At 40.5% G+C, this 21973-nt stretch overlaps 1 protein-coding gene across 7 annotated transcripts in view; it reads right to left on the bottom strand.

The window, feature by feature from the left end:
* nup214 (nucleoporin 214) overlaps nucleotides 1–19976 on the bottom strand; it is a 40156-nt gene extending 20180 nt beyond the window's left edge. For all 7 annotated transcript variants that reach the window (XR_004694106.2, XR_004694104.2, XR_004694102.2 and 4 more), the window contains exons 1-29: nucleotides 19757–19976; nucleotides 18237–18432; nucleotides 17923–18077; nucleotides 17269–17467; nucleotides 17104–17174; nucleotides 16920–16989; nucleotides 16702–16805; nucleotides 16243–16349; nucleotides 16052–16118; nucleotides 15275–15398; nucleotides 12653–12811; nucleotides 10581–11022; nucleotides 10357–10493; nucleotides 10173–10261; nucleotides 9351–9437; nucleotides 8919–9068; nucleotides 8167–8325; nucleotides 7948–8051; nucleotides 7400–7579; nucleotides 6937–7025; nucleotides 6768–6851; nucleotides 6139–6441; nucleotides 5885–6052; nucleotides 5458–5569; nucleotides 3863–3926; nucleotides 2952–3021; nucleotides 2693–2777; nucleotides 2358–2410; nucleotides 734–2263 (exon numbers count right to left, since the gene is read on the bottom strand). Coding sequence is in view for 3 of the 7 variants with exons in the window: in XM_035141352.2 (XP_034997243.2) it covers nucleotides 734–2263; nucleotides 2358–2410; nucleotides 2693–2777; nucleotides 2952–3021; nucleotides 3863–3926; nucleotides 5458–5569; nucleotides 5885–6052; nucleotides 6139–6441; nucleotides 6768–6851; nucleotides 6937–7025; nucleotides 7400–7579; nucleotides 7948–8051; nucleotides 8167–8325; nucleotides 8919–9068; nucleotides 9351–9437; nucleotides 10173–10261; nucleotides 10357–10493; nucleotides 10581–11022; nucleotides 12653–12811; nucleotides 15275–15398; nucleotides 16052–16118; nucleotides 16243–16349; nucleotides 16702–16805; nucleotides 16920–16989; nucleotides 17104–17174; nucleotides 17269–17467; nucleotides 17923–18077; nucleotides 18237–18432; nucleotides 19757–19798 (5200 nt within the window). In the remaining 4 variants the exon portion in view is untranslated. The remainder of the gene's footprint in view (nucleotides 1–733; nucleotides 2264–2357; nucleotides 2411–2692; nucleotides 2778–2951; nucleotides 3022–3862; nucleotides 3927–5457; nucleotides 5570–5884; nucleotides 6053–6138; nucleotides 6442–6767; nucleotides 6852–6936; nucleotides 7026–7399; nucleotides 7580–7947; nucleotides 8052–8166; nucleotides 8326–8918; nucleotides 9069–9350; nucleotides 9438–10172; nucleotides 10262–10356; nucleotides 10494–10580; nucleotides 11023–12652; nucleotides 12812–15274; nucleotides 15399–16051; nucleotides 16119–16242; nucleotides 16350–16701; nucleotides 16806–16919; nucleotides 16990–17103; nucleotides 17175–17268; nucleotides 17468–17922; nucleotides 18078–18236; nucleotides 18433–19756) is intronic.
* Nucleotides 19977–21973: the final 1997 nt, after the last annotated feature.

Below are 21973 nucleotides of genomic sequence, written 5' to 3'. Positions count from 1 at the left end.
TTACAGAAAACACAAGAGCAAACAATAGGTTAGGAGCAAATGCCCCTGCCTCCAGAGTTTCAGATCAGAGCTGCAGAACAACACTACTAAAAATCATGTGATTTACAAGCTCGTAAATACGTGGGCATATCTCAGATATATCTCGGGAGGCAATAGGAGCGCAGATGCACGTCTGCAAAGTTTGCAACGTCTGCAACGTCTGCAAAACTCAAGTTTCAGCGTTTCAACATACATGGGCCTGTTTTTAGACCACTACTTACAAGGTTTCAAACCTAGTAAACAAATTAATGCACTGGGAGAAGAGTGACAAATTCAATACTCTGAAAATGTGTTGGAAAGTTTAAAAAGGAAACCTATAATACAAAATAATGTTTGCAGGGACTACATTTTTTTCAGCCTATCAAAACATAATGCAAGGCTTCAAAACTGTTTCAGTCATGCAAAACATTTTTTTTTTTTATTATATCAGGCTTTCACATACCAAGTTTTTTTCAGTTTTGGAATATGGCATGATATTCATCCCATACATAACCTCCTTGGTTGAGGTAATTATTCCAGCAGTTGTAATTTACACAACTTAAGTGACATTATTCCACTCAACACTTCTATAGCTATACTATATGTCCCAAAGAATGGTTTTATTACTCAGTGGCAATAAATAAAGCAGTTGGCCACAAGCTGTTTCTCTATTTTACCACTGAGCAATGACGCATCAGTCCAGACTCGCACTCACCTGAGGGCTGTCCAAAGCTGAATCCTGTCGACGATGACGTGGTGGTGTTACTACCAAACACAGACCCTTGCCCAAATCCCGAGCTCTGGCCAAATGCTGGGGCTGTGCTCTGCCCAAACGGTCCAGAGCCGGTGCTGCTGGCTGTGTTGGCACTGCCTTGGCCAAACGGGAAGGTACTTGTAGTAGAAGCACCAAAAAGACTTCCTCCTCCTCCTCCTCCAGTGGTTGCACTGGTAGAGCTTACTCCAAAGACTGTCTGGCCAAAAGAAAAGTCACTAGCTGTTCCAGTGTTACTGGCAGGCTGGCCAAAGCCACTCACCTGGCCAAATACAGTGTTGCCAAAATTAGCTCCAGGTGATGCACCAAACCCAGATGAACCAAATCCTGTAATGGCTGGAGCCGAGGGGGCTGAGGAAACTGGAGGTGCAACAGGTTGCCCAAATACAGTGGCAGCAGTAGTTGTTGCAGTGCTCACAACTGTATGGGTGGTAGTGGTGGCTGCATTGGCAACTGTGTTGATTACTGTTGTGATTCCAATGGTGTGGCTGTCTGTTGTTACAGGAGCAGGCTGAGTAAAAATGGAGCCAGGCTTGTCAGAAGAGGGAACCTGAAATGCTGCTGGTGCAACCTGGGAGACAGGCACAACAGAGAAGGTGGCAGCTGGTGAAGTGGACACAGGAGCAGTGGTGGTGGTGTCTGCGGGTGCTTCGATTGTGTGAACAGCACTGTATGGTGGTGGAGGGGCGGCTTCAGCTGGGGCAGCGATGGAGGGGGGAGGTTCTGGGGTCGGGGCAGTTGTGGCCAAAGAAGGTGGGGGTGTTAGTGCTGCAGGTGCTGGTGTGGTGTCTATGGTAGCAGCCTCCCCTGCAGAGTCGGGTACTTCTGGGGCACTGGCTCTCTCTACAATGGGTTCAGAAGCTGCTTCTTTTTCAGGGGGTGGGGTGGCTTCTGAAGGTTGTGTGGGAGCTTTTGGTTCCTCTGAGGAGTCTGAAGATTCTGCAAGGAGACTACTGAAAGACGTAGGTAAACCTGTGGTAGCTGAGCCTGACTGGGGAACAGAGAAGGCTGGCTTACTAGTTGATTCAGGAGGCTTAAACAAACTGCCTGACGCTGCTCCCTTCGCCAAGTCTGATCCTGGGGAATCTTCTGCAGACTTTTGCCCACCTGTGCCAAAGCTAAACTGTGCTGCTCCCTTGCCCATCCCAAGTCCACTGTCCCCGAAGGTAACGGAGGCAGGAGAAGGTTTGGTGGAGGCATCTTTGGCTTCTTCTCCTTGGCCCACACGAAGTCCGGAGAAACTGCCCAGTGTCTCACCTCCAACTGTCTTAGGCGGCTGTGGCTCTACCTTGAGGGCTGTTGCAGTAGAGGTGGGTTTGGCTGCTTCTCCTGGTGGGTTCGGAGGCAGGGTGGGGGAGGCCGTGCGTAGAGCAGGGGAGGTGGACTTTGGGATGAAGGAGAATCCCTCGTCTCCAGCCTGGCCGAATCCCATTTTGCCATTTCCACCAAAGGAAAATTTACTCACATCCTTTGCTGGAGAGAGATTAGGAATAACAAAACAGAAAAAGATAAGTGCATATTCATTTTACACCCACTACTACATGACACCAATTAGCGTGTTTATTACCTTGTGATATTCCAGCTCCCTGTGTAGCTGAAGCAAAACCGAAGCCTGTGGACCTGCAAAAGAAATAATTTAAATCACACATTAATATTGCTCCAGTAGCTACAATGACCAATTAACTGATTGATCAAGTGCATTATATATCGTGGAATGGGGTTAGCTGGTTCCACTAAATCATATTTGAAGGACAATATAGCCTAGTTAAAATAGTTTCAAGCTTGTACCTCAAAAATGAGAAAAATATTAGAATTTAGAAAACATGTACAGAATATATTATTGTATATGTCAAAAAATCATCAATTTCATAATGCTTCTTACATTTTCCTGATCTGACTTACCCTGAAGCAAAGGAGAAACCTTTGCTGGTGTTTTGATCCGCTGAGCTTGCAGGAGCCGCGGAAACATCAGGTTTGGCTGGATGACCTGAAGGGACACAAAGGTAATGAATTCAATTCAAATCTGTCATGGAAGTTACAGCATCACCTTAGTTTTTACATAAAGCCCAAAGCAAAATTAAATCTCAGTTCCCGAAGACCAGAGAAGTTTAATTTAGTTTATCTTACAATATACAGCACACATATTTAAAACAGTCCTTACCGAACACAAAGCCTGTCTGTGGGGTGGTTGTACTTTCAGCGGACATCGTCTGGATGCCTTGGTTAGGATTCTGCAGAAACAGTTTGAAATACACTCAGACCATTGTACATCAATTTAGCAAAATCATCATAATTCACAACAAAGTCTGTGACTATTATACAATTTAAAGAATTGTTAAACAACTTTCTCCCATAGGTTCAATTAACTTGTTTTTTTTTTTTAGACAGAAGTAGTGAAAACAAACTCATGACACAAACTCCTGTAGCTGGAGATCAGTGTGCTTGATCTTGTATGGGCCCAAGTTCAGTTCAATGGGACTGACCCAGAGATTTGTGCGAGGAGTTCCCCTGTCACCAAACTGTGATTTGTAACATCAACATGGGATGCCACAGGGGCATTTCACACCCATGCAGTTTATGGTCTGTCTTCACATGCAAACCTGTTGGCTATCTGTGAATTTTCACATGTTGAAAGTTAAGTAGAGATGGAATACAATAACACAAAAATTGCTTTATTTTGATTATTTAAAAATAATGGCACTTAAAAATACACTGAAGACATGTTTTGTGCATGCACCATGCTACAGTAAAAAGTTGGTATTTGCATGTTTCTTTGAATGAAATTATATGTTTCTAAGAAAATCTGATCAGGAAGTATCTAGGTAGATGTGGTAGGGGTGGATAAGATAGCATATTCTACATATTGTTTCAGAAATTGTGAAAATGTTTTTATGTTCTTATTATTTGGCAGGTTTCTGCAGTCCAATGAAGATTTAGTGTTTTAGCCATTCAAGTGTGTTTATGAAGTCTGCATTTGTGAACAATGTGTTATCTAGGAGACAAGACTACAGCAACACACAAATGTGAAAAGATGAGTGACAGCCGTGTGAGTGGTGGATAGAAGATACTCACTCGTTTAGCCTGGTTGGAAGAAACTGTTGCAAAGACTTGAGCTGCTGGATCTGGAACTGGTGAGCTGAGAGAGAAAGAGAGAGAATAAAGAAAGTGTTCAGGTGCAATCAAAGGAAATGAGCTACTTGTGTTGAAGAAAATTTAGGTGTCCAAAGTGTATAAAAACACGCACGCACAACATTTTGTTCTTGACTGGGAATCATTTAAAGGAATGTCTGAACCATGGCCGTTTGACAGAGGGAAAGAGTTCACCATGTTAATGCTGGATCAGAGAAAAGCCGACATTCATAATCATCTTACTCTCACAATGCCTTACTTTGCTTATTTGTTATTGTGAGCAGACTTTATTTGGCAAAGCCCCAAGGAGAAATGGTCGACAAAAATATCAAGCAATAAAGTGGAGCACGGTCCAGTGAGGCAGAAAGAGTTGGGTGCCGGAGACAGCACAGGAGTGCGGGTGGATCATGTACAGAATAAACAGCCAAATGAAAAACATGGAGGAAGTCAAGTAAAGAGGATGATGACATGAAAACAGACTATTATGCAAAGAACATACAGTGCTGTCTCCTTGTTTTGTTTTGGCTCCATTCTCAAGCGTCCTGGTTTTTATATTAAACTTATGTTTCATTTAAAATCGAGTCTGCTTGTGCTGAAGTAAAAACCAATAAAATAAGCATGAATAATTACACATTGAGCTATACGTTATAAAATATGAAACTGATGTCATGATCGAGGAATCAAGCTGGGTTTCTGCCGGTCATGTTCATTGGCTAAGAATAGGTGGAGTCATTGACCTGACAGATCTATGGTGAGGGGAGACACTAGAAACGAACACTGGACCCCTTGAGGACTCACATTGACAGACTGTCTACTCACTGAATCCAAAATAGATGCAAGTTTAGTTAGCAATTACAAACATGAGTCAATGCTATAAATATAATATGCTTAATATTAAACCGTAAATATACAGGAGTGATTATTTGGACATGGCAGATATATGGAATAGTTTATTATTATTCCCAACTGCATAAAACGAGAAATAGCAAAATCCAAAGTAACATTATCTGCACCAGTATTAAAAGGGACCAAAAAGATAAATCAAAGAAGAATGCAGTAAAACTAGCTTGGAGCAGTCTCAGTCAGTAACTCACGCACGCAGAATACACATCACTGTACATATGGATAAAGCAAGCAAAGAGCTTCTCAAGGCAAAGAAATGGAATATTTTCCAAAAGCCAAGTCAGTCACCTCAAGCAAAATGTGGGGTTTTCAGCCTTCAGTTTTGTCTTCACCAAGAGAAAACCATGTTCAAACACACAGCACCTGAAGGCTGCTGCAGTAAACAACTCAAGGGTTCCAGACATCAGGTAGTCACAGACAACTGATTTCCATCCAAGTACTAAAAACAACTCTTCTTAGGTTTGTTAGATTGTCCAGTGACTTTTGAGCCTCTAAAAGTGAGGGAATATGAATTAAAAATGGCTCTAAACCACCAACAACTGGTTAATGTAATGTTTTGGTTGAACTCACAAAAATGGTGTCACTGTCTAAACACTTCATGGACCTGATAATTCTGTATAATGTCTGAGTTATACCTGATGATATTGGAAGCTGGCACAGGAGGCCCTTTCTCCTTGAGCTCTTGAACATTGACGACCTGAGGGACTATCTTCAAAGTGGACTCTGTCAAGGAAGCACCGACAACAGCTGGAACACACAGAGGACACAGACAGATGAAACTACAGTGTTTATAGCAAAAATAAAATAAACTAGAATGACATGAACGTCTTGTAATTACACCGAAACTTAAAGCTTTCAGGTTCACATAGCTTGCTCTGTTAGTCTGTGTCTCCCCCTGGTGAATTATAGTGGGCACTGCAACAGGATTTTAAATAAACAGCTTCTTACGCAGTGTTGCCTTTAAATACTTAATAATAAATCTTCATCATTATTTAAAGATAGATATTTAAATCAACTCTCGCTTGCAGACAGAAACTGGTGACTGTTGAATGTTCTTCCTACCCGTCTTCTGATTGGCCATCTGCCTGCGTAGAGCAGCAGTGGCTGCGGCCTGCTGGGCGGGGTTGGTGACAGGTACGGTCCTCTCAGCTGGTGGGGCTCCATGTTTGACCGTCTTTGTGGCAAGAGCCGTGCTATCAGGCCCGCTGAGGTTGATCTTATTGCTTGGAACTGAAATATGAACACAGTGAAGCATCTCTAGTAATGTTTAATCCTTGTACATCCGTGTTCCTTTTGACATGATGTGAATTACTTACCAGGGCTGGCGATAGGGCTGAGTCCAAAGCCCATAGCCTGTACTTGGTGAAGTTTGGTTAAAGGCGTAGACTGGATTGCTCCAAAGCCAGGCTGGATAGAGGGGGTCCTCACGACAGTGGGGTGACGAGGGGTGGCATGTGCTTGGGGTATAACAAGGAGGGGCTCTGGCTGTAGTTCCTCCTCCTCCAGCTCTAAGTGAGCCGGGTGGGGGTCCAGGGACTGGGACAGGGTGGAGGTAGAGCTCACATCATCCAAGTCCTCATAGTATTTAGGTGAAAGGAAGGCGGATCGAGACAGGTTGGCTGAGAGAGAATACATCAAGGAAACATAATTAATAAATATCTGTGGTATATAGACTTCAAACACTTATCTCATTGAAATCATGGAGTACGATAGAATCTTATAATGTTTGTTGAAGTAAGAGGTCTGTTTAATTCAAGAGCCTACTCTTGTTTATGTGTAGTATCTCTCTCTCTCTGTTACTTTGAGTTGAGATTGATTGCGATTCAAGGTAAAATAAATATTAATGTTCATAAAACCACCAAATTCAAGCTTGTGAATCAAATTTGCAAAAGAAGAATGGATGAGTATCACTCTTATTAACTTGGTTTGAGCAAGAGATGTGTACCTGGTGCAGTTGAGCGGACAGGAGGCATCTGCCCCTTTGACAGGAAGTTGCGTAGCTGGGACTGTTTCACTGGTGAGATCTTGACTGATGTAGAAAAACATCTACAGTTAGTATTTATTAAAATCAAATTAATACTTTCTATATATATTTTAAAAAACATGATTAATACCTGGAGATCTGGATTTGGTTTTGGGAGGGGAAGTGTCCAGTCTGGCTTTCAGGAGTGCATCCCTTAAACTCTCGAGCTCACTTTCCAAACTGCAGTTAAACATAGGAACAATGTTTTAAGTTGCAAACAACCAAATCTTTTCAGAGAGCTATTCAAAGTGCAGTGACACATACATTTAGACTGAATGTTAACATCCCCCGAAGGCTGCCACACCGACAGAAATGAGTGCACTCTTTAACTTATTCATGAAGTATGATGGTTATGTTATGAGCTATTTCACCACCCAGTTATGAAAACAACCTGCCGATCTGATTTTTTTCTGTTTTAATTATTTAAAAACTGCTCTAGATTCAAATTGTCGCTCATTTACGTCACCGTTCACTTGAGGTATGTGACTCAAAATCAACAAAGTTTAACACTTTTATCCATGAGCCTTTTATTCCCCCCCACATCACTTCCTTACCCAGCAGTTGTTGCTGCAGCAGTATTTTGGTTTGCAGTTGCTGTAGTCGTCTTGTTGTAGAGCATCAGTGAGCTGAGGTCTTTAACCAATTGGTCCAACCTGTGCTTTTGCTGCTCGATGATGTACAGGTTGTTGGCCAGTGTTGTGAAAAGACCCTCACGCCCTGGCACGGACATGTGTCTGTAAAGAGGAGAGCAAATCACACTCCATCCAAAAATTTGAAACTATCAAAAATACTCTGTAGAATATACTATGTAGAAATAGGCCACGTGTCAATTTAGACAGGGATCATCAGAAGAAGAGCCTGTGGAATGTGGAGCATCTTGTTAAGTTATACTAAAGTACATGTTTCACAAATAACAAAATACTTAATTGTTTGGCTCATCAGCATATCATTATCATAAGTATCAGGATTTTTGACAAGATTGTGCAAGAAACCGTCAACTTTATTCTTGTAATTTTATGATGACTCGAAATCTCAGAATTTATTTTCTTTAATATCACCCTAATACTCCATCATAATATGTAATAATGTCTTTCGTGCTTACTTCAGCTTTTTCTTCTTCTCCAGATGTTTCTCCCATTCCACATTCAACACATCGTTGACGTCTTCCACAGCAAATGTAACGTACTGGTACAGTCTGCGAATCTCCTGAATCCAGGAAAAAATAAAATAAAATATCAGTGATACATTTATACAAGCTTGAAAAATCTTTTTAGTGTCCGCTCATGCAACGATTTGAGTCATCCATTGCTCCCTGTCTCACCTTGAGTCGTTCCTCACTGCGTGGGTCCAGAGGTTTTTTGTAAAGCAGCTGTCTGTTATTGTTGTCTTTGCTCAGCTCACTCTGGGTGCTGGCTTCTTCTGCCCCAGCAAAGCCTTCCAATAAGGTGGTCTTCAGGGTCCCAATATCGCCATTGAGAGACTGAGAATCAGAAAAAGGAAAAAAAGGTTGGATGAGGACAAGACAGAATATGTCATACAATTAATTCCGCAGAGCAAACAAAACAACAAAACATGCACTGTATGACGGCGCAGTTTTGGACAAAGGTCACATTATAATTCTGCCGATACAAATGATTTAAGCATTTAAGCTTGGTCCTCTTTGAGGTTTTCACTCCATGTGATCAAGATATTAATAAAATCATTTTTGATTAGTTCGTGCATGTCGGAGCAGGCAAAATAAAAATGTTTTCTTGCAGTGAGAGAGATTTCTCTCTTTTTTTTGGGATGACCATTCATTTGTGGAAGCAAAACAAACATATTTTTGTGAAGTTACGAGATTCTATGTCAGATAAATAAACTATGATAACTTGAGAAATAAAGATGCAAACATGAACAAGTGCTGTAACAATGATTAGGGCCACTTTAGTCATTTGTGTGATAATGGGGTGAAACAACTTTGATTCTTTAGTCTTAAAATGTCTTAAAGGAATGGTTTGTATAGTGCTTAATTCCTGAAGAGGAAACTCTACACATACATAAACAATATCCATCTTCTTTGTTCCATGGTCTCACCTCTGTAGTTTCCTTGATCTCCAGCGTGAAAATATGTAGGTCCTCTGACTCCTTCCTCAACTCCTTCATCTCCTCGTTGGTGCCAACCTTGAAATCAGCTCTTGCGCTTCTTGCCTTAAGGTCATCCAACTCCTGCTGGAAGTGTGCGATCTGATGACAAGTCAAGGAGACGCTGAGTTACAAAACAATGAAAGGAAAAATTTTCCATACAGTCCTAGTTTTGATGGTTTATGTCAGTTAACTAACATTATATAGCAGTTACTGGGTGTACATATTTGGTATTTGAAACATTTTATACGTGGTGCAATCAAATTTTATTTCATACGCAAAGCTCCATTCAGTAACCAACTATGACTTTAACTTTAAATACGCTGCTGCAGAAGGAACTAAAAGTCCCAGTGGCACATGTTACTTTAGTGTAGACTGTCTCACCTCTTCAAATATACCGGCCATGATGTGATCCGACTCTTTCTTTTGCTGTGGCTGCTTCTCCACGGCCTTCACAGGTGCCACAGGGGTCTGAACAGGAGACAGAGATAAAACACATCAAAACCTTCTGTTCGAAAGTCAGGGGAAAGAAAAAACAAACACACTTTGTTGTCGTATAACTCCAGCAGTTGGTTTCATACGAGTATGCGTTTGATAGTAGCAACTCCTACCAGCAGAATTGCACTGACATCCACCATCTTGTCAGATCCATTACCATGGAAATCGTACGCGTTTTATCTCCTCTTTACTTTTCATTGCATTTTTGTGATTGTTATTTGCTCATTTTAGTTTTCTTTGATCAGCTCACTGCTTACCATGTTAGCAAACTTAAATACAGGAGCAATAAGCTGTCTGAGGCTAATGTGTTGCTAAAACAATGTAGCTGTGCTGAGATACCGTTTCTCCTTGCATTATTAGAGGACAGGAAATAATTGTAGCTAATTTTGTCCTAATATAAATTGTCCCATAATTCATGTTTAACACCACAATACTTCTGCTCTCATTTCTTGTTCATGGTGTCTCATCGTTTTATAATTTGTGATCACTATCATTGCTTTCAAAGTTTCACAGTGTCTTCCCTTCAACTGTTCAGCATTGCATACACATCTAGTGGGGGTATCCAAGTACAATATTTTATAAAGCCAAGCTGAAGATGAATGAAAATGGCTGCCATATGTTTTTTAGTCAAATACCAACAAAACAACTGAAAGACATCTATTTCTATGTGAACAGGAAAAAAAAATACTTAAGGATAAACAAATCAACCTGTGGAGCTTGGATTCGGCTCTGGGCTGCAGGAGTCGGTTTCTGGACAATGGTGGGCGGCATGCTGGTTTGAACTGGACGCACTGGGGCTGAGGCACAAGCAACAATATTAGAATCACATTCTTACTCATGAATACTTCAGAATTAAGGAATTCATTAATGTAAAAAAACAAGACTTTCTCACTTAGTACAGCTGGTGGCTTAGCAACTGCAAGCGGAGGGGCGGTCAAACTACTGGAATTGGAGACAACTGGTTTGGGTATTGGAGAAGTGAAGGGGAAAGACTGTGGGGCTTGTGCTGGGGTCTCCAGTGCTGAAAACCTAAGGAAAGAGATGATGGATTTGTATATATACAAACATGAAGAATGTGTCAGTCATTATATCCTCTTTTATATGATATATCAGTACCTCTCATTCAGATTCATTTTCACTGTGGGTGGGGAGGCAGCAGCAAGGCTGTGAGGTGCTGGAGCTGGAGCTGGGGCTGCTACCGCTGACGGTTTGATGGAAGGCGTGCTGATGGAAAATGCAGAAGGTGCTGAGGGAGTATCAGAGGGAGGTTTGGAGGCAAAGGAAAAGCCTGAGGATCCTGAGCCAAAAGGCGTGGATACCCCCAGGGAGAAAGCTGTAGGGGCTGAGGGGGAGCTGGTAGATGGGACAGAGAAAGAGAAGGCCGATGAGGACGTTGTCACAGGAGCTGTCGTAGCAAAGCCGAACCGAGCAGCGGCGGAAGAGGCAACGGGAGCTGCAGGAGTGGGAGCAGCTGCTGATGTTAGGCCGAGGTTTTGGAACACGGCTGGGGCAGATGGGAAGGAGGCAGCAGCTTTTGGTGGTTGGGCTGCCAAAGAACCTGTGAATAGAAGGAATATGAGGTGCCATTTGATCTCATCACATGTTAGGCAAGTTTGGTCTAATTTTAGGAGCACTTGAAATTAGCCTCAGAGATTAGAATAAATCCACATTTTTCATGGTGGGTTAGATGCAACCACATTTCTATCAGACTTCAAAGAAGTTTGTACAAATGTTAACGAGCCTCTTTCTGAATTACTTTGGATTGGTTAGAAACACTAGTCTCCTAACGTCATAGAAGAGTAAGCATTACACAGTGTTGTCAAATCTGACTACACGATCAAAACAAGATTGGTCTCATTCCATGAAGAATAGTGAATTTAAAATGAAAAATGATTGAACAACAACTAATTGTTAGATTTAAAAAAAAAAAACTCTTCCACAAACAGAACAATCAACAGAAACAGAAAAATTTAAACAATTATTCGTATTAATAAATTGTACTTTCTTTCCAAAGACTTTCCAATTATTTTCTGCCGTCATCACCATTACACTCAAACCCAAAACAACGTCTGGGTCATATCTTATGATGTTAACTGTGATAAGTCCTTCAAGTGTTACTTGTGTATTTGTAGTCTGAGAGCTAAAATACAGAATAAAAGTCAGGGTAATTTAAGAAATTAAGATAAGCCTAGTGAGGGATAAATTTAGACGTGTTATTTGACTGGTCTCTGGTTGTTGTGTAACTAACTCACCTCCATAAACAACTGGTGCCTGATTGCCTGAGGATAATCGGCCCGATTTTGGGTCTGATTCAAACCCAGCCGACGATTGCGGGGACATTTTAAGGCTGATCTGAAAAGGATCTAGTTAAATGATCCTGTAATTTGAGGGTTTCACAGACATAACCTAATGTCACCAACTGGACACTCCCTGATTTCCAATCATAAACATGACTTACATGTTTGATATCTATAAATCAAAAAGGGGAAGACTTTAGACTGTAGTATTAAGGGATGGGCAATTGGGTGAGTGAGCAGAAACGCACAATAGCCAATGAGAGTGAGCTGACAGAAAAGCGCCATTGACCGGAAGTTGCATACTTGGGTTTAGAGCTGAAACTGGCTGCCTACAGCGTAAATAAGAGTTTACTTTCCTGTACCAGGTATAGTGACAATAGTATGAGTGATTTTAATGTGTCCACAGAAAAGTGCAGCCAGCTGATGACGCCGGCCATCCAGGTTTGTTTTTATTCTGAAGTCACGTTTGATCTCACAAGTTTCTGTGAGTTCCCAAGTCTCTAGAATCGCCACTCAGAAATCACTCGTTTGTTTAAAGTGTGTAATCATGCGATCATAAAAGATTAATAATCGGTTAAATCTATTGTTATTATGTCTGTAGTTTCCCCACATTTTATAAATCATTAAAAAGTTAGAAAATCCTCTAGTTTGTAGCAGGCATAAGGAGGAGGACACTAAACTGCATATAGAACAAAATTGATCACATGTTCGATGGTTCTGATGACCAATTTGGTCAAAAGCCTATGATGGCAAAACACCAGGAAATGGATAAAACTGGCAAACACTACTTAACTATCACTTGAGGAAACATATCATTGAGAGGTGTGATTATGAATCACCATGAAACCCTCTTGACAATGTTTCACACTAAAACATTATCGGATGTCTTACCTAGCTTGGGCAGTCTCTCCCCCTCCAGGGGGATCAGGCTGGGGACTGAGACCAGCTGCTTCACACCAGGATTGAGGTTGAGCAGAGCAAACGGGCAGAGTAAACCCTCTGTGGATAGAATTAGCATCGTGGGCGCTGGAGGTAAGGTCTTCTCATCAGCTGTGAAAGAAACAGAGGGAGGAAAAAGATACTCAGAGATAAATTGCCTTCATGACATACAGAAAAAAATGTTCACAATTTCAAACAAAATACCAAACACATAACTCTTACACACACTAACTCCATCTTTCTATCATGCATAACTCCCAAATTTCCTCCTTCTAAAAACACATTTTCCACAGAACACAGAATCAGAGAGAAATCTCTGCAGCTCTCTGGTGGGACACTTTGTAGACAGATTATTAATTGAGAGCCATATCTGTGTGCAATCTCCATTGGACGGTAATAAGACTTTTGTGAGAAATTTCGATCTCTGTACAGCTCCCAATTCATACCGCTGCACAAGGGAAACGATTAGCAGCAAGTGCTGTCTGCTCTCTATGGGTTCCTCTGTTTGTGAAAACAAAATTCGGTTTGTCACTTTAATCATTAAAGTCTTGACGGCATTTGAGCACAAACACTGTATGTCAGTTCTGTATTTATCCAATTAACTTTGGTCCATTCTGGCCTCCAGTCATTAAAATCAGTAAGCAGCGAGTGTTCCGCTGAAAAAGACTACTGACCTGTCCAATAAATTCCATGCTGCTGCCGAAGCTCCCCAAAACTCCTTCCTATTCCTCACACCGTGGCTACATTCACTCTATTAAATATTTGTTTTGAAAATGCCTCATCTCTGCTATCGATACGCTTGAAGTATGGACGTAGTCCAACTTTCCAAAGTCATGCAGGGTGTAGTGGGCTGCAGACAAAAATGGAAAATCCAGGCTGAACCAACATGTAAATGATAAAACTGAATATTTGCGTCCTACATTAATGATGCATTAGTTAGAGTTGATACCAGTTGCTTCAAATACATAACTAATGTATACAGAACACTTTGTCCTGGTTGTTCCCTCTACAGCTGCGTCTCATAACAGCGGTGGCTGTTCTTTCTCAGTTCACCTCAGTTTTGGATTACTTACCTCTAACTCAACTCTCTGACAACTACAGTTTGCATCTACTCTATATTCATCCTATTATGCAAGTATATTGGTATTATATTATCTGCATATATTCAAACAAATTGAGAAGATGACAAATATTGTCTTTCACGCAACACAAAATAAGCCTGCAATGAAGAGAACAAACACAGGGAAATACAGCCTCTAATGTTGAGTTTCATCTCAGTTATGAAACTACAGTTTGAAAGATAGAAGGAAAGAGATAGAGGGTGAAAGAGAGAGCGAACAGAAGGGAGAGGCACACAGTAAACCTCATCAGCATTCTGCAACAGGATTGTCTGGGCTTTGTTGTTTGTTGTGGTCCTCTAGCTTGTCTGAGCCATTTTAATGAGCACATTTTTTTCTCCTCTCCACAGATAACGCTCCTGTTACTCTCCCCTTCGCTTCCCCTATCTAATGTCTCACTCCGGATAAAGGTTTTGATCTACTACAATCATGTCAAAATACTGCTCAAATTGCAGGGTTTTTTTTTTTTGCTCAATGGGGAGGGAGTTCTTAGAATGAGCACCGAGAGATGTGACGAGACAGCAACGGCAGCTCTACGTGAATGTCTGACAGACTGGGCCAGTTAAGATTAAGCAGTGTTCTGAGACGGGAGCTTATCACTATTCTTTACACACGCTGCAAGAGAACACTGCAGTGGAGGCTGTGTGCACAAAGAAAACCTGAAATTCAAAGTTAACTTAGATATGACAGGAACCCCCAGATCATTAATATGCCTACAAAAATGTTTTTAGGAATCAGAAAAGGACAAACTGAGAGGGCCACAGTGCTTTGAAATTTTTTTAAAGGAACTACAAAAAGATAAATGTCGAACGAGTATCAGCATGAATGCATGTTCATTAAAACAAGCTGATTGAGGTGGGTGGTAGCTGGGCGCAGGCTGTGCACAAACCTTACAAAACTAGTTTAATTTCCTGCAAACCATCCATTCTTCCAATTAACTATTTTGTGAAACACCTAGTGCATTCAGAGAGCCTTACTGCAGACATTCATCACCATTTACGATAATGACAATTTGAAAATAAAAGTGGTGTCCAAAAGCGCATAGATGGCAAATGCAAGGAGGAGGGATCCAATTTAAATTTGTCCAAATCTTGGGGTGGGAAAGGCTGTGATTTCAGTTCAATCATGGCTCCAAGCAGAAAATATGTCTAAGATCTTAGTTCTACTTATTCTGTGCCAGTATAAGGGATTTTTTTTATATTAAAAAAGTGATCATTTATATCGGACGTGGTGTATTTTTCAGAAAGCCATTTTATAATCTGTCTTCATAAACAGTTTTTTTGACAAACAAGGTGTCGAATCAAAAACACTTGATAAGTTAATTCCGCACATGTTTCTTATGTGATGGGGAAATATAGAGGTATGATGATTATACATGGATTGACCCAAATCCTTTAATTCTACTGTGCAACCATTCAACAACAAACATTCACAGAAAACTAACAATTTTCCTTACAGATGTAGATCTCTTGCTGGCTGGTGTAGTCTATGGCGAAGCCGAGCGGTAGAGTGTCTTCATTTGTCGCAGTCACTGGAAGCTCAGCCCGACTTGCATCTTCCAGGATCCAAAGTTCCCATATCTAAAAGGACGATAATTTGTGGACATCAGTCTACAGACATCAAAATGAGAATCCAAGCCATTTCAGAATATGAGAATAAAATCTGTTCAGGTAAAATTTAGGATGAGAACCTTTTAATCAAGTGTACCTTTGCTTAAATCAACTTTCACTCAAAGAAGTAAGTCTTAGTTTGTCAATCACTGAAAACACAAGATACCTTTGTGTTTAAAGTTCAAACTGAATACAGTAATAAAAACTAAATTGAGCACATCTACAATAGGAATGCCAATTGGCACGTTTTTATTAACACCAATGCCAGTATTGTTTCTGCTCAATCAATCTGAACAATTTTCTGTGGGAAAAGAAGTCGGACTAGACAGGTTTTGAGCATCATTGCAACTGCTTCATTCTCTCTGAGTCTGAACACAGTCTGTCATCATCTAAAACCGATTTAATGACATACAAAATGCACAATAATTGTTTTCATTTAGAAACAAACAAGACTAACTTAAATCTAGTATATGGCTGGACCGGGTGTGTTCAATGTGCAAAATTGTGTGTACTTTGCTGAAGCAATATACAGTGGTAGGGCATGTAATGTGAATTTCTGGATGGGAAATATTCATTGAATTTTCTGAAGAGTTATTAGTAATAATTGTAACTTAATTAGGTACCTTGTCATCTTGTCTGGATATGACGCTGACCTCAATGGAAGCTGCTGATGCTGCAAACACAAGGTCCCTGAAAGAAATCAACAATGAAGCAAAACAAAACTTAATATGACATCACAATAAAACAAACACCAATGTTTAAAGTCAACAGTGACAAGGCTTTTGCATAAGTGCTTGAACACAATCTTTCTTACCAGTCCTCTACATGGCTCAGGAAGTAGTGGTGCAGCCGTTCAGTGCAGCTGCCGTACACCGTGTCACTAAAGTTCAGATACTTCGTCTCCACCTTCTCATCCTTTTTCTGTAAAAATAAAATAGCATAAAATTGAATTACTTAGAATTCGTTAGAGTACATTAACAACAGATGACACCTCTGTGTGGTGGAACCATATTTTGGCTGCTTTATAATTTCTGATTTTATCATTGCTATCATTAAAAGAATTTCCCTACAAATACTGAGAAACGTATGCATTCACATTCTTCCAACTGACATCAAGTTAATATTAAGAAGAACTTGTATGATGAGCTGTTAACAGTGAGTCAGGTAACAATAAAAAATGATGAAGTCGATGAGTGGGACTAAAGGAGTGCAACCTGACAAAAATCAAATGTGATGAGGTGATCTGTATGTTGCTGTAGACCGTGCTACTAACAGGGAGGGAGATCAACACGAGCTCGGGAGGGGTCTCAAGGGATCCATCTGCAGCAGCGTATACCACTGCAAACACAAAGGTTTTCAGCCACAGCACATCCAGAGCTGAGAGAGACAATGGAGAGAGAGAAATACATTAGTCACAGATGAGATTTAAGCCCAGTCATAAAAACTCTTGAGTGTTATTTAATTTTATAGACACAAGAGTGGTCATTTCACCTTTGACAGGTTCATCAGGGGAAGAACTGTAGAAGTGTGGACATGGGATCACTTTCTTTTCCTCTAGTGCCTTTTGAACAGAGGAGATAATCAGTTATTCATCGTGTCAGGTATTGGGGTGCTGCAACTCTCAGCGCGCACAAAGATTTTTTATTTTTGATTACAGTGAATTAGCTTCACTTACTGGTGTGTACTGACTGACTGTGGCATTCATCTTTCCTGCAGCGACTTGTTTTCCTTTTGGACTCCAGCAAACTGTGTGAAAACAACAAGCCCATGAACAACATTTAAGCCAGAGCAGAGATACGGAGTACAGGTAAACTCAACTGTTACACTCAGTCTCACTCACGGCATGTGATGCCACTCGATGGTGGTAGCTGTGCCTGCACTTTGACATTGTCTGTAACATCCAAAATCATCATGCTGCCGTCAGACAGACAGGCAGCCAAAGTGGACACCTGAGCGGGATTCCACTTCAGGTCCTGCACCACAGTGCCAGAGGGTACGGCTGCCTGCAGTGATGCAAAAGGTAACTTCTGTTGTCTCGCCTGGAAAAGAAAGAAAAGATGAGAAATCAAAAGGTCAAATTCTTAATGACTAAATCTGGTAGATACTAAGACATTTGATGGATTAATACTAAACTAGACTACTAAAAATGATCTTAACCACTTAATAGAAACAAACGTCAGCTGCATGTCACTATTGTCTTCACATTAGGAGCAAGTCTGCTGCAGCTGACACTATAGCACTGAATAACAATGTAGGCTTCAAACAGACATTCATTTGTTACAGAGATGCATCAACTCAGTACCACTGATGAGACTGCAGATACATTCTACCCTTATTTTTATCTCAGGCATTTCCTGTTCTGAATTAATCATTTAGAGCAACATGCTCAAGCACAGTAAAGCAAAATTTGCAAATTGATCTTCATGATTGTTGTAGAACCTGAAATAAAAATGATGGGTGCCCCACAAAATGATGAAATCATTAAAATATTCACCTTGTTAATGAAGGTGCGGACATCGTAGAAAGTGAGGAATAAACCCCCCTCCTCAGACACACCACATACTGACAATGTAAGTTCATCACAACTGAGAGCCAAGTGGTGCACAGCCAGTTCCACCGTCACCTCTGCCAACACTGGTATTCCATTGACTAGAACAAAGAGGAAGATTGGAGTGAATTGTGAGTAGGAGAGCATAGTGGAAATTTGGTGAAAAATACATTATAAGTAACAATGAATGAGATGACAATGCATTGTGAATGTGAACAGATACCTTTTTAAATGTATTTAATGTACGATTGTATTCATACCTATTTCATTGGCGTTGCCATCAACTCTATCAGCAGCCAGTATATCATGTGTCAGGTAAACTTTGAATGTTCTGTTGAGCCCAACGAAACATAAGCCATATTTATTTGAGAGGGTGAGCAGAGTGGATCTTTCTTCAGGCAAATCCCCAGCAGGTGCAAAAACTCTTGCTTTCTTCATCTGCCGAAACTGAAAATCCTAAAACACAAAGAGAAGCACTCTTTGTTACTTCATGGTGAAAGTTAAAGTTGGTACAAAAATATGGCTCCAGCTCAATAACTGCAACTTAAACTGAACAGAGGATAAACAATCGTATACTATAAACATGCTTTTTTTTTACTGCAGGGCTTGTGCCCTTTGAGACATAAGGACCCAGTTGAGCGATTCCACACCGACTCACAGAGGACCTTCAAGTTACGGTAATGGTCAAAACCTAGGACTGGACCATATGACCAAAGGTTATATCAAGAAGAAAAATCGTCAATTTCGATAATTACTACACAAAGAAATCAGTCATTATTATTTATTTTGAGTTTAAAGACTTATTTTTGCTCCCTGGTGAAAGTTGCAGTACTAAACTGTCCTTTATGGGCAGAAAACCACAAACACTTGACACATTTTACAAATCTGAGGAAGATCAATTATGTGTTATATCCTAACTATGTTTACACAATGCATAAGAAATATATTGATAGAATAATTGGACTTTTCTTACGTTGCTATTGATGAAATTATATTGCATTAATCAATGATATTGTTTTATAGGCAAGCTCTAAAAAAAAAACTTGCTGCAAAAACCTCTATTGAATTCATGAGACCTTTGGAAAATCCTACAGCTATCCTAAACAAAGTTAAAATTTGATTGCAGGGAAGTATAAACTAGGAGGAGGATATACAACTAAAATCTTTTCATATTAATTTTAAAGGTGCAGTGGCACAGGATGACAGCATGGTTCGTTGACATGTTATGACGCAGTTTTTTGACACCTAAGACACATGCTTCTGACACGAGTCTGCGTTTTCCTTCTGCCTGACTTGATTATTTTTGACAGAAACGAAAACGGAAGTAAAGACATTCACTAAAAGCCAGTGCTTAGTTCACGTCAAAGTCTTGATGCTTAAGTGTAATAGCCGTAAAGCTGCATTATCTACGGGTCAAGGGTGATTGGTGAGTCCATTTTACACACAAGCGGCTGTTAGTTCACCTGTCATCATGTTAAACGTGCACATCAACTTTAATGCTAACGACTACCGAGCTAGCATACAAACATGATTGAACTATAAGTACACCATCTTTCTTGAGAGTCATTTAAACATCTCTCTTTTACTATCAGTGAGGTCCAGTGTATGAATGTGGCTCTGTAAACACCTTCAGGTTGAAATTTGATAAACAGGAGACCTAAAACCCTCCAGCTAGCTGAAGTGCTAACGTTAAGCTAACCAGAAGCAAGGAGATGGACTGGCATGGTGCTAACAAACATTAGCTCCGACATGCTAACCCTGTGGCGACAGCAGAGCCTACCTTCATTTCCCTCTCGGGGGGAGAGTCCGTGTCGTCGCTCATTCTGACGGAGAGCGGCCGCTGCTTTACGGGGAACCTGCCGTTTCACTGCGTTTGTCTCCTGGTGTGGATGTGAGGCAGATTCTTGTGAAGCCACATTGGGCTGAAACTCGGAAAGTGTACAAACACACACGCCGCGGCGCGTTTTTTGGTAAGAAAACAACGTCAGAGTTGCGCAGGACGACGAGTCGATGACGGAGCGAGATCACCGAGCAATGGATGTGTTATGAGAACATGCATGGATCACTAAACCTTCACAACATGGGGACAATATCCGGTTTACTGTGCCATAAAAATGCACTTATGGCTCCAAGGCATATCGTCACCTTCCTAAAATAATGGCCTACGTCATTTTTTGACAAAAATGATTTTTTTTGCCTCAATCATCTCCTCATGATGCTGGCCACCTCTGGTAAAATCGCCTACATCCTCAGTTGAACAGATCATGCGATTCTACCCCTGTTAAATAATGTCCTATGTCAAGAGTGTGACTTAGGCCGTTTTATTTTGCCTAAATCAAAATAGCTAGGTCCATGAAGCTAGCATTTAGCAAAGAGTGGAAAGGCTCCAGAATCTGTGGCTGTTACAAGTGATAGGCTTTCTGTTAACTCTTTTCTGTCTTTTCAAACAATATTTCATCTACAGTTTTTGTCTCATTTTTTCCACATTACATGATCTAATTAAGAAAGATTTGAATACCGTATTGTAATCTAACAGCTAGAAATTATGTGTATAACTACAAAATTACAAAGGATCCTCTTTACAACAACTTGTGCACCCCTAGGGGTGCATGCACACCACTTTGGGAATCCCTGATGTAGCTTAATACAAGTGACCACGAGGTAATGAATGTTTTTCAGAATGATCACACATTTGTGACTGTACACCTCAAAGGGTTGGGTTGATCAACGACCATCCAGAACTCAAGGAGATCAAAGTCAAACACAAAAATACCTTGTTGCAGGGCACACACAAATGGAGTGTGACAGCATGCATAGTACTATAGAACGCAAAATAGTTACGGATATCTTCACCTCGAGAGACTACGTCATCATACTCCAGACTGCAAGAATCAGGCCATCACCTTACCATGTGAAGGTGCTCAAGCATGATGACTGCCTGAAAATGAATGGATCTTAGTTCATTAGCATCAGACTAGGCAAAAAAGCTGGAGATCCGACTGTGCATCACTTGCGGGCTCTTCAGTTTAGCAGTGAATGCGAGGTCCATTTCAAGCTGTCCTTCTCGGAGGACTCTGCGTGGGAAGCACTGCCACAAAGGGTACAGGTGCCAAATGAGCCGATAGCATGGATAAGAATGTTTCCATGTGCTCTGCCAATGAAGGAGAGAAAGTTCCAGGACCTCCAGTCAATGAAACACGTCATGCCCGTTGAGTGTCATCACTTCTTTGACAACTTGTCACATTAATAGGCATCAGTCAAGAACCCAGCAAAGAAGAGCTGGAGGGAGAACTGAGGAGATGCACATGCCTCCTCAGCATTATGTTTAGTTAGTTTGTTAGTTATGCTTTATTGTTGACAGAGTTGAAGGTTTAAAATTGCTTAGGTCACAAAGGCATGTTCAAGGCATGCCTAAGTCATTTATTCCTCTTATGTTACATAATTGACAGATATTGGTATTAGTATGTCAATAGTCATCTATTGTCATAACCTCTTTGAGTGAAATTATTAATAAATATCATATATTCAATATTTGGTTAATTTTTTTGTGTTTTCTGAAAAACCTGAAAAAATGACTTGGGCCATTAGATTAAGAGGGTGACGATATGGATTTATGAAGAAACACTATTTACAAATTCCCCAAATATCACTATAACCAAGTTATTACTCCACTTATCTGTCGTGCTGGGATTAATTCAGTTTTACAATAAAAGTCAGAGGGGACACTGTCCTAGCAATAAAAGTAATCGGCCTCATAACCCAAATTACACATCCCCGTTTACTCATAAATTACTGAGGGATATATGATGCTCTGCATAAACTCAGTAACTTAATATGTCTGACAAGGCAGAAAAACATTTTTGTGCAAAATAAAATGTAAATACTAGATATTAAAAAGTAAAATTTAGTCATTAGTCATAATTGCATTGGTTCTTGACAATGCCCTTATGTGACCTTGAATGTACTAGTGTATAAGTATTTTAATCAATCATTCTAG

Source organism: Hippoglossus stenolepis, chromosome 18, assembly GCF_022539355.2.
Source record: "Hippoglossus stenolepis isolate QCI-W04-F060 chromosome 18, HSTE1.2, whole genome shotgun sequence".
Classification (NCBI taxonomy): domain Eukaryota; kingdom Metazoa; phylum Chordata; class Actinopteri; order Pleuronectiformes; family Pleuronectidae; genus Hippoglossus; species Hippoglossus stenolepis.
Note: the sequence above shows the minus strand (reverse complement) of the source record. Positions and strands in the feature narration are given on the sequence as shown.